The 12,500-nt window shown below is 45.1% G+C and overlaps 1 protein-coding gene across 1 annotated transcript in view; it reads right to left on the reverse strand.

Moving 5' to 3' along the window:
• LOC143286361 (MAM and LDL-receptor class A domain-containing protein 1-like) overlaps nucleotides 1–12,500 on the reverse strand; it is a 78,180-nt gene that overhangs the window by 44,911 nt on the left and 20,769 nt on the right. Inside the window, exons 5-8 of the mRNA XM_076593901.1 lie at nucleotides 4,588–4,755; nucleotides 2,084–2,349; nucleotides 829–919; nucleotides 1–45 (exon numbers count right to left, since the gene is read on the reverse strand). The exon at nucleotides 1–45 is cut by the window's left edge and continues 39 nt beyond it. Of these exons, the coding sequence (XP_076450016.1) occupies nucleotides 1–45; nucleotides 829–919; nucleotides 2,084–2,349; nucleotides 4,588–4,755 (570 nt within the window). The remainder of the gene's footprint in view (nucleotides 46–828; nucleotides 920–2,083; nucleotides 2,350–4,587; nucleotides 4,756–12,500) is intronic.

Raw genomic sequence — 12,500 nt, forward strand, 5'->3', positions numbered from 1 at the left:
TAGGTGACGTGGACGTTTGCACAGCTGCCTTTAGTGTTGACGACCCTGAAAATAACAACAGCGTGACTTTAACTCTGCTGGAGTCAACTTTAAGTACATGAGACTCTCTCTCTCTCTCTCTCTCTCTCTCTCTCTCTCTCTCTCTCTCTCTCTCTCACACACACACACACACACACACACACACACACACACACACACACACACACACATCTCGATGTTGGTCATCTCTCTTTACTTGAACTTCCTATCTGGAACGGATTACATTAGATCAGCAAGACCAATCACATCACTTAAATGTACACACAAAATAGTGACTGCACTTTTAAGACTCTTGCCACAACCACCTCATTTCAACAAGGTTCAGTGGTCAATATGCAGCCTTCCTCCCGTTCATCTGCCAATATAGAGTGTCCGGGAAAGTCCAGGTTCGAATCCCGCTCTCGCCCTTTCTCCCAAGTTGGACTGGAAAATAAAACTGAGCGTCTAGTCATTTGGATGAGACAATAAGCCGAGGTCCCGCGTGCAGCATATGCTTTGCACACAGAAAAAGAACCCATGGCAACGAGAGTGTTGTCCTCTGGCAAAAAAAAAATGTGTATAAAAAATAAATCCACTCTGATATATATATGCATACACTCAGCGCCTGACTGATCGTGTTGGGTTTTGCTGCTGGTCAGGCATCTGCCTAGCAAATGATGTGGTGTACCGTATATACAGATTCGTCCGAAGATAATGACGCCTTCTGGAGAAAGTTGAAACTGAAACTGAACCTCGGCAGTCAAGGGCTTAAAAAGGGAGGTGTGAAGAAGACGTGGACCGAGCACTTACCCGCCACGTCGCACGGTCCGCGGACCACAGAGACGTCATCAATGGCCATGTCACTGGACTCCCCGGACCCAAGGGCGCCCAGGAACAGCATCTGTCAACACAGAAGGCCCATCTCCTGCACCGTGTTACCAGCATGTGAGGAGTCTGTGAATCATCTCCTGATGCAAAATGCGGCGTGTCTTTTGGCCCTGTGGTGGGGTTGTCTCTGTGTCTCTGTGTGTATGTCTGTCTACATGTGTGTATGTCTGTGTACATGTGTGTATGTCTGTGTGTATGTCTGTGTACATGTGTGTGTGTCTGTATAGAATAGAATAGAATATGTCTTTATTACCAAGTGGACCAGTATGGCTGACATGACGGCCGTGACATCACGTCAAAAAGCTCTGTTGTCTGACATCACGTCAAAAAGCTCTATTGTCTGACATCACGTCTAAAAGCTCTATTGTCTGACATCACGTCAAAAAGTTCTATCGTCTGACATCATGTCGAAAAGCTCTATTGTCTGACATCACGTCAAAAAGTTCTATCGTCTGACATCACGTCGAAAAGCTCTATTGTCTGACATCGCGTCAAAAAGCTCTATTGTCTGACATCACGTCGAAAAGCTCTATTGTCTGACATCGCGTCAAAAAGCTCTATTGTCTGACATCGCGTCAAAAAGCTCTATTGTCTGACATCACGTCGAAAAGCTCTATTGTCTGACATCACGTCGAAACTTGCAAACGAATGAGATAGGGAGTGGGGGGTGGGGGAGTGTCTATCAAGCTCCAGGTATGATCATTGTCAAATCAATCACATTAATACACCTCTTTACGAATTAAATTCGATACTTACTGAACTGGATTTTCTGTGGAATTAGTCTGCGCTCAAACGAAGATTTCTCTTCTCTCTTTTTTTTTTTTTTTTTTTTTTAATAACTGGGTCCTGTAGTAACAGGATTATATTGGAAAAGGAACATGATCTGTGTTCGGTATTTGTTGAAAAGGGATTTGGTGAGGTTCGTTTTTGTATCTATTGTGTACGAATATCATTTTTTTTATGTTAAAAAGAAACATGAGGTGATTATATCAAATCTAATAATATGCAGACTGTGAGGAAAAAGGACAATAACAACGATAATTATCAACGTCATATCGATATCGATGTGATGATGATGACGACGATCATTAAGATAACAGTAGCAGTAGCAACAGCAGCATCGGTAATCACAGAAGCAACAGCAACACCAGCAGTACAAGAGGAAGAGAAGCAGTACCCTTCTTGGCTGTGAGGCATCAATGTTGACGGCAGCTTCCTTCCAGCCTTGACCTTGGTTTCCAGACCGCTGCCACACCATGCCCCCGGTCTTTAGGTCAGAGCTCCTGGCCTGCAAGGTCAAGGTCCCCATGGAGCTGCCGTGCATGTTGTACCAGAACCGAACACAAACAGCAGGGGAGTGCCAGTCCAGGATGGGAGACAGCAGGTAGGCCTGTTTGTGGGCACCTCCCTCCGGAGGTGTCGCTTCCATGTACATGTAGTGACCTGGACGATCATAGTTATGGCGTGGTCATCATGTACTGGGACCACCACAGCATGAGGCAAAACTACAAGAAAATGAATCACTGGTACATTGGCAAAGAACTTTCTTGGTAGACTGAAAGCATAATTGGGAGTGCAGGCAGGCCTGTTTGTGGGCACCTCCCTCCGGAGGTGTCGCTTCCATGTACATGTAGTGACCTGGACGATCATAGTTATGGCGTGGTCATCATGTACTGGGACCACCACAGCATGAGGCAAAACTATGAGAGACTGACCACTGGTTCAGTGATGAATAACTTTCTAGGTAGACACAAAGCATAACTGGGGGTGTACATAGTGGGGATGACCTGACTTCGAAAGGTGGAGGGAATGTCTGAATGGATAGGATTCTTAATTTTACCTCCCATAACACAAAAACTTAAAGGATACAGATGCACACTTGGAACACACACACACACACACACACACACACACACACACACACACACACACACACACATGCGCACAGATTCAGACGCGCGCACGCACACACACACACACACACACACACACACACACACACACACACACACACACACACACGTGCAGATCGTGTCCATCCTCAGGATTTCGCTGTGCGTGTTCTTGATGCCCTCACAGTATATAAACACGTCCAGAAAGTCCCACAGAAGTTCACCCGTTGCGTCCCTCGTCTCAACGAGAAACACATTTTCCAGACACGCTGAAACAGTTAGGGTCGGCCTCTTACACAGAGGATGTCAAAGCTTCAGTGTTTGAACAGACCGTAGCACACTGGTCAACGGTGGAGCACGGAAAAGGCAGCTTGGTGTCCCTTGACGAATCCCAAACTACGGTGGCAGTACACCAAAGGAACACATACATGGCAGGTCAACACTCATGTCAGAACAAACAATACATTTATGACGGGACGAGATGAACCGATTAAATTTTTTTCGAAAGAGAACGGGGCTGGGTTTTGGTGGGCGGATACAATACAATACAATACAATACAATACAATAATGCACAACACAATGATCATGCAGTACAATAAAAACTTCCCATGAACTGCAATTCCTTCATTAGGCGACAGATTCACTCTCAGCCTTGCAACGCAGCAAATGTCCAGAAGCTTCACGAGTCAGGTGTGGACGGCTATCGTGATCCATGACGGACAGACAGACAGACAGACTAACATAAAGGTGTGGGATTTGAAAATGACACACTCCCTCTAACTGAGACCAAAGAAAGGAGTCACCGAATCCTGGGCGAAGAAACGAAGGGTGAATGGAATCCATCGGTTGCCGAAGCACAACGACCCCTCTCTCAGTCCAGCCGCTGTAGCCAAGATGGGCGAAGAGTGACACGTCCTGACCATGACTGAGCCATAGCACCTGCCGGGATAGTGGTGGGCTTCATCTCTAAGCCGCCCAAGGGGCTCCACTCCAGATTTTATTAGAGTTTGCTCCCTTAGCCTTTGACACGCAAGTCTACCCACAAGGCTCATCATTAAGCTGCCCAAAACTAAGGGGCTCCACTCCGGATTTTATTAGAGTTTGCTCCCTTAGTCCTTGACACGCAAGTCTACCCACAAGGCTCATCATTAAGCTGCCCAAAACTAAGGGGCTCCACTCCGGATTTTATTAGAGTTTGCTCCCTTAGCCTTTGACACGCAAGTCTACCCACAAGGCTCATCATTAAGCTGCCCAAAACTAAGGGGCTCCACTCCGGATTTTATTAGAGTTTGCTCCCTTAGCCTTTGACACGCAAGTCTACCCACAAGGCTCATCATTAAGCTGCCCAAAACTAAGGGGCTCCACTCCGGATTTTATTAGAGTTTGCTCCCTTAGCCTTTGACACGCAAGTCTACCCACAAGGCTCATCATTAAGCTGCCCAAAACTAAGGGGCTCCACTCCGGATTTTATTAGAGTTTGCTCCCTTAGCCTTTGACACGCAAGTCTACCCACAAGGCTCATCATTAAGCTGCCCAAAACTAAGGGGCTCCACTCCAGATTTTATTAGAGTTTGCTCCCTTAGCCTTTGACACGCAAGTCTACCCACAAGGCTCATCATTAAGCTGCCCAAAACTAAGGGGCTCCACTCCGGATTTTATTAGAGTTTGCTCCCTTAGTCCTTGACACGCAAGTCTACCCACAAGGCTGAGACTGACTGAGAAGAAGGCATGGGGAAAAAACAAATAGACAAACAAGCAGACAAAGAAGGAAGGCAGTCGGTGTCTGACCGTGACTGTCCCTGAAGGTGTGGTCAGTGCTGGGTCCGGTTCCACCAGAAGGGGTGGGGCCGGCGTGTCTGGTCCAGTCCATGTCGTCATTGGAGATTTGGATATAGCCACACAGGTCAGGGGTCTCGAAGTCACAGTCCACTGAGGTCTTGCTGGCTGGACCTTGGGCTGAACAGAAAAATATATGTAAAACAACAGATGAGACACAGACACAGAGAGAGAGAGAGAGAGAGAGAGAGAGAGAGAATTTCTTTATTTTCGAGGATGATAGATAAGTAGTCACGTGGGTTGTTCTTTTTTTTCATCCAGCTCCTGCTAAAAAAAATGATTGGGTCGAGAGAGGGCATGACAGAGAGATAGAAAGAGAGAGAACGCGATGTTTGATTTATGCTGAAGGCGATTGCAAGGGCAACAAAAGTCAAGGTATGAAAGCTTTCCTCAGGCATGACTAAACCACATGATGGTTAAGAAATGAAGATAAACTGAAGATAGCTCGTGCCTGCCCCCACAACAAACGATTATTCTGAAAAAGGGTCCAAACTGTAGACGTGTAGCTCTATCGGACAAATTTTATTCAAAAATAAAACAGAAAATATTCCATTCCCAGCATGTTGCCACGCCCTGAAATTTGCCCCGAATGAAAGTAAACAGTCCCAGGTTTAAACAAATAAAGACAAAACGAGAAAAACGGAAAGGAAAATATATCTAGACTCGCCCCCTTTTTTTTTATCCCGCAGTCTCATCTATCATACACACAGCAACTGATGGCTGTAATTCAGGAACAGATCACCTCAGTACTTTACCCAGCGCTTGGAAACACCTAAACTGTTAAATGCATTAAAAGTCAGCTTGGCTAGTAAAGAAACATGGGGGGGGGGGGGGGCACAGCATCCGGCAGTAAAGACACATACATTGAGATAGACAAACTGCATCACATACACCTCTCTCGTGATCAGGGCCTAATATACGAGGAACGGTCTCCTCTTCCAGTCCAAAGAATGGTATATATGTTAGATATCGTGATCTTCAGAGAATGTTTCTGCCCTCGTCAAACCACAGTGACAATGGAAGAAAAGAAATGCGTGAAGAATAGAAGGACGAAGTTGATGAGGATGAGGATGATTATGGACGTAGCGAAAGTACTGAAACATCATTCTGCACGAACTCACCTGCCGAGGACGCTGTGGAAGTCACCTTTACTGGTGTGGGTATGGATATAACACCGGGGGTCACAGTGACCTCAATGTCGTCCACACCGACCTCATTACCATGTGTGTTCCTTCCTTGATTCCTCGCTGTGCTGACCTTGGTCGCTACAAAACACACCTGTGCACATGACCACACCTTTGATGTCGGACTTTCCCTGAAACTGCTGTGTAATAATCCAGCGTGTCTGGCTTCACTTACATCACTGTCCGATACCCCATAGGCAGCAGCCCACCACAGCATGTTATATTATTTTGCTCAAACTGATGACACGTGCAAAATGAACCAAGCTGCGAAATTCATGGCTTTGACAATACCATTCTATTGCTTTCCACTGCATCATCGTGTGCTAGACCATGCTGACAGCTTCACTGATTCTGTTTTTACTTGTGTGTTTTTTGTTTGTTTCTTGTTGTTGTTTTTTGTTTGTTAGTTTTGTTTTGTTTTTTGGGGGTTGTTTTTGTTTGTTTGTTTGTTTGTTTGTTTGTTTGTTTGTTTTGTTTTGTTTTTTTGTTGTTGTTGTTGTTGTTTTCTTCTTCTTCTTCTTCAAAACATCCGCAAGAACGCTATACTTTCTGCCTGACGATAATGTTTCCTTCTTCTTCTTCGTTCGTGGGCTGCAACTCCCACGTTCACTCGTAAGTACACGAGTGGGCCTTTACGTGCATGTCTGCTTTTACCCCGCCATCTAGGCAGCCGTACTCCATTTTCGGGGGTGTGATGCTTGGTATGTTCTTGTTTCCATAGCCCACCGAACACTGACATGGATTACAGGATCTTTGACGTGTGTATTTGATCTTCTGCTTGTGTATACACACTAAGGAGGTTCAGGCACAATGTTTCCAATATTCTTATCATGGAGTTGGAAAATTATCGCACCTTTCACTATAATGATGAAAGACTGTCGTATAAACACACACCTGAAGAGACTGGCGTGGCACGCCAGTGATATTGACCTGGCCATGTCTCCAACGTCCACTCTCATGTTCGCTATGTGTCCAAAGCCGTTTGTCCAGATGGTTGCCTTTCATGGTGAACACGGCCAGCCGGAAATTGTTATGACCGGGCACGTGATACCAGAAAGACAGAGCGCCTGACCCTCTGCCTGTCATCAGCACAGGACTGACCAGCCACGCTTCAAAGCTGGTTTTAACCCCGTGACCAGTTGCTGCATAGTGACCTGTACAGACAGCCAGCATGACGTCACAGTATGGTGGTCACTGCCCAGCCGTCAGGGAAGGTCACGTCACATCTGGAAACAGTCAGGTCTGTACAGGATTTTAAACTCTGACAGTGCATTGCACACAAGCAAAGTGTTTTGATCAAGAAGAAGAGTCCAATCAAAGACTTATTCCAACGTTACATTAAAACTACAGAAAACTTCAATGAGAGCGTTATGTAAAGTTTTCTTCAAGAGAACTATACAATGTTTACAATCCATGAGAATACAGTTAAACTAATGCTCTTCGCCTCTCCAAAAACAGGAATGTAGGCTGGGCGATAGGAGCGCAACATACCAAACAGTTTCTTGTTCTCATGGAACTCAAACATCCAAATCAGGAAAAGGGTCAGTATAACTTGGACGGATCTGAATGGCTTGAGTTGACCGTTCCACTTTTGATTTTCTTACTTTTTTTTTTTTAATTCATGAATGGTTTGTGATTTTTGAAGGACCTGGAATCTTTTCGCATCCCAAGTTGCTACCCATTTCATAATGTTTAGTTTAATTCATGGGACGTATGAAACATTATTTCTCTCAGCAACGGCTTAAAAAGTGGATAGTGAATTGGAAATTATCAAGCATTCCCTTTGTTCAGAATAGCAAATAATTTTTGGGGTCAGACTTGTACGCGCTGCTGTATATTTTCATGTCCGCTATTGTATAATGGACCGGCCAAGCCAGTTTTACCTATATAAAGATTTGATCTAGAGAAAATAGAGGAGTTAAAAAAAAAACACCGCTAAATAATTACTGTCAAGTGGTTTGTAAGGACACACCTAATAGTTTTCATGCCAAGGGTCTAGCCTGTCCATTGGTAAATGGTGAAGGGTCAATAATGTCAGTGGGAAATTTTTGTGATGGTCGACACCGTCCATCATTGACGTTTTGTAATGGGTCTATACTGTCAGTTGGTACATGTTTTGTGAAGGGTCTATTTTAAAGAATTAGGTTGATATCAAGTTTGTGATACAAATGAATTCGAAAATGTCAATACTGATCAGTTTCAATGTTTTGTGATGGGTCGATACCGTCCGTTGTTAGATGCTTTTGTGAAATGTCTTTGGGATCTTGTCATACTGTCCTGTTCTAATGAGTCCAGTACCGCCTGGTCCAATGGCGTGGGTTGACGTGACCAACAAAAAGCAGCATTTGTATTTGAATCTACTTTACCGTACTGTACTGTACTGTACTGTACTGTACTGTACTGTACTGTACTGCACTGTGCTGTGCTGTGCTGTGCTTTGCTGTGCTGTGCTGTGCTATGCTATACACTGCTGTAAAATCATGTGATGTGATGTGATGTGCTGTGCTGTGCTTTCCCGTGCTGTGCTGTGCTGTACTGTACTGTGTTGTGCTGTAATGTGCTGGAATAAAGTGGACTGGCCAGCACATCATCATCTTTTACCATATCGAGTCAGGTCGAGTCCTGTTCTGCTTTCAGCTGTCCCATACCGTACAGTATCGTATCGTTATCGTAGCACATCGCATCGCATCGTATCAGGTCGTGTTACGTTGTGTAGTGTCGTGTTGTGTCGTGTCGAGTCACGTTGTGTCGTGTCCTGTTGTGTAGTGTCGTGTTGTGTCGTGTCGAGCCACATTGTGTTCTATCGTGTCGAACTCAGAGCAACGGCTTACCACTCTTGTTCTGTGTTGTATGGTCGGCAATTCTGTGGCTTAAGGCCCAGTTCCCCCTGTTGTTGGACGTCTCCTGCCGGGAGTTGGTCCACTGGCACAGTGACTGGTTTTCAAAGTCACACTGGGCTGGTACGACAAACACATAGGACACGTTTGGGGGTCTATAGTGTGTAGGTCTGTTGGTCTGTAGGTCTGATGGTCTGTAGGTCTGTTGGTCTGGAGTGTGTAGGTCTGTAGGTCTGTTGGTCTGTTGGTCTGGAGTGTGTAGGTCTGTAGGTCTGTTGGTCTGTAGGTCTGTTGGTCTGGAGTGTGTAGGTCTGTTGGTCTGTAGGTCTGTTGGTCTGCAGTTCTGTTGGTCTGTAGGTCTGTTGGTCTGTAGGTCTGCAGTTGTGTTGGTATGCAGTTCTGTTGGTCTGCAGGTCTGTTGGTCTGTAGGTCTGTTGGTCTGGAGTGTGTAGGTCTGTAGGTCTGTAGTTCTGTTGGTCTGTTGGTCTGTAGGTCTGTTGGTCTGTAGTTCTGTTGGTCTGTAGGTCTGTTGGTCTGTAGTTCTGTTGGTCTGTAGGTCTGGAGTGTGTAGGTCTGTTGGTCTGTAGGTCTGTAGGTCTGTAGTTCTGTTGGTCTGTAGTTCTGTTGGTCTGTAGTTCTGTAGTGTGTAGGTCTGTCGGTCTGTAGTTCTGTAGGTCTGTTGGTCTGTAGGTCTGTAGTTCTGTTGGTATGTAGGTCTGTAGTTCTGTTGGTCTGCAGTTCTGTTGGTCTGTTGCTCTGTAGGTCTGTAGGTCTGTTGGTCTGTAGGTCTGTAGTTCTGTTGGCATGTAGGTCTGTTGTTCTGTTGGTCTGCAGTTCTGTTGGTCTGTTGCTCTGTAGGTCTGTAGGTCTGTTGGTCTGTAGGTCTGTAGTTCTGTTGGCATGTTGGTCTGTTGGTCTGTAGGTCTGTGGTTCTGTTGGTAAAAAGGTCTTGTTTTCCATAGGTCTGCGGTCAGTAGGTCTGCACGTCTACATGTCAGTAGGTTTGTAAGTCTTTGGTCCACAGGTCCGTAGATCTGCAGGTGTAGGTTTGAAGGTCTGTGGTCTATAGATATGTTGTCTATAGATCTGCATGCCTGTAAATCTACAGGTCTGTAGGTATGTAAGTCTGCGTGTCTAGAGATCCACAGGTCTGTAGGTTTGCAGGTCTGTATGTTTGTGGTCTACAGGTCAGTAGGTCTTTATGTCTGCAAGCCTGTGGTATGAAGACCCGAAGGTCTGTAGGTCTGTAGAATTATTTGCATAATTGTCCCTGCACTGTTGTTCCCAGTGAATGATCGACATTAGTTTATGTGGGTCTTGTTTTTTTCTTTTTCTTTTTCTTTTCTTTTTTGTATTCGATTATGTTTCCTTCAGATCAAAACACTTTGCTTGTATTCAGTGCGCTGTCAAAGTTCAAAATCCTGTACAGACTTTGTTGTTCTCACACCTCTTAATCCTGTACAGACTTTGTTGTTCTCACACCTCTTAATCCTGTACAGACTTTGTTGTTCTCACGCCTCTTAATCCTGTACGGACTTTGTTGTTGTTCTCACACCTCTTAATCCTGTACAGACTTTGTTGTTCTCACGCCTCTTAATCCTGTACAGACTTTGTTGTTCTCACACCTCTTAATCCTGTACAGACTTTGTTGTTCTCACACCTCTTAATCCTGTACAGACTTTGTTGTTCTCACGCCTCTTAATCCTGTACAGACTTTGTTGTTCTCACACCTCTTAATCCTGTACAGACTTTGTTGTTCTCACACCTCTTACAGGCCTGAAATGAACTACCCTGAAGTCTGGGCAGTGACCACCGTGCTGTGACGTCATGCTGGGTGTCTGCACAGGTTACTCACTGTGCAGCAACTGGACACGGCGTTAAAACCAGCTTTGAAGCGTGGCTGGTCAGTCCTGTGCTGATGACAGGCAGAGGGTCAGGCACTCTGTCTTTCGGGTATCACGTGCCCAGTCATAATGGCCACGGCCTGGACTGTGGTCTCCATAAATGGGAAAAGTCTGACCAATCAGCAGGGGAATTGGGAGTGCACACACACGCGCGCACACTCACACACACACACACACACACACACACACACACCCACGCATGCACGCACGCACACACACACACACATTCCATCATTGTGGTGAAGGGTGGGTTGTTGTCATCATTGCTCCTGCCCTGTGTGTGGTCTATTTTCTGTTCAGTTTAAACTGTCAGCGCCGCGGTATAGGATTTCAACACAAAGCGACACCAATCTCACACGTATAATCTCCAGAAAAAAAAAAAACACCTGTGCCAGTGGTTTTTAAATTTTGTTTTCCAACTATATCATGCGCGCAAAAAATATATATGACACAAATTCGGAGATGTGAAATAATATGTGTGGGTAGTGTTTGGCACAAAAAAATTAAAGAATCGAATATATATATTTATATAAAAATAATTATATATCATAATATTTCCACAAGCTTACTCTTTTTTTATATGAACAATGATTATCATTTGAAAAAAGACTTATGAAATTTTCCGTGTATTATTTCCTTTTTCATTCGTTTGCTTTCATGAATACGGTCAGATTTGGTACAACAGGATGAAACAAACAACGACGATAATAATCATTGTCTCTTATACGCGCCTAATCACAAATGTCTCAAAGCTGTTTCGAAAACGAGATACACGATCGAAAGTAGGGGGTCATGGGGGAGGGGAGCGAACTAACGTACAGGTAGAAAAGTAGGTAATGGTGAAGTCTCTGCACACACACACACACACACACACACACACACACGCACGCACACACACACACGCACGCACACACACACACACACACACACACACACACACACACACACACACACACACACACACACACACACACACACAGAGAGAGAGAGAGAGAGCAGACAAATTGGGTTAATAAAGCGTAAACGATTTGGCGAAAAGTATTTTTTTAACAAAAAAATTTAAAACTTGCTTTTGGAAAAATGCTTTTCCTCAGAATGTTTAATGTCATACAGAACAGGATTCCGTGCAGCAGGTTTCTGGTAATTAAAGTCATCTTACGCCATAACGAAGTTTGAAGTAGTTGGTTCAACACAGATGTTTTTTGTCTCTTATAAGGATTTTTTTTTTATCTCTCTCGGTAAAGCCATTATTATTTAGGTAGATTCGCTTTGCTTGTCATCATTCTGTGCATTTTTTTTTTTTAAATGGCGTGACTTTTTGCTGCCACTGGAGAAGTGGCTTAGCGAATGATGACAGCTAAACCAGACACGCTGGGTTATTAACTCACTCCGTACGGCCAGTCCTCTCTTCTCCTCTACACAGACTCCTCGGATGTCCAGCGGGCGTCTGAATGACCCAACCTTTAGCTTCCATCGTCAGAATTGTTGTATTCTTTGTCAACATTCACCTCTTCAGTATAAGAGCCTTCCGCTTGCAATATCTTGATGATGGTAACTGGGGTGAAACGCTGTTAACGTCGTCTCTTTCGCCGTTCGCATGGAGAGAGTTAAGTTTCAGTGCCAGGGTAGTCAGACATCACAGGTGGCAGTGCGTCCTGTCCTCATCCTGTGTACAGAGGTTTTGTGGTGGTCAGACACAGCACTCAGAGACCAGGGGGGGGGGGGAGGAGGGATTGGTATGGGGGGGTGGGGGGGGGGGCAAGGGGTCACACGTGATGCTTGCTAATATCGGTGTGGACAACACTGAGGCGTGTGACATCCAGTACAATGCCCAAAGTTACAGCAGGTGGAGGTAACAACTACCGCTGCGTTGTCCCCAGATGAGTTCGTGAATTCGTCGTGCAGACTGGTGTTTCAGTACTTATGGAGAGGCGCATCTG

This window comes from Babylonia areolata, chromosome 10, assembly GCF_041734735.1.
Source record: "Babylonia areolata isolate BAREFJ2019XMU chromosome 10, ASM4173473v1, whole genome shotgun sequence".
NCBI lineage: Eukaryota > Metazoa > Mollusca > Gastropoda > Neogastropoda > Buccinidae > Babylonia > Babylonia areolata.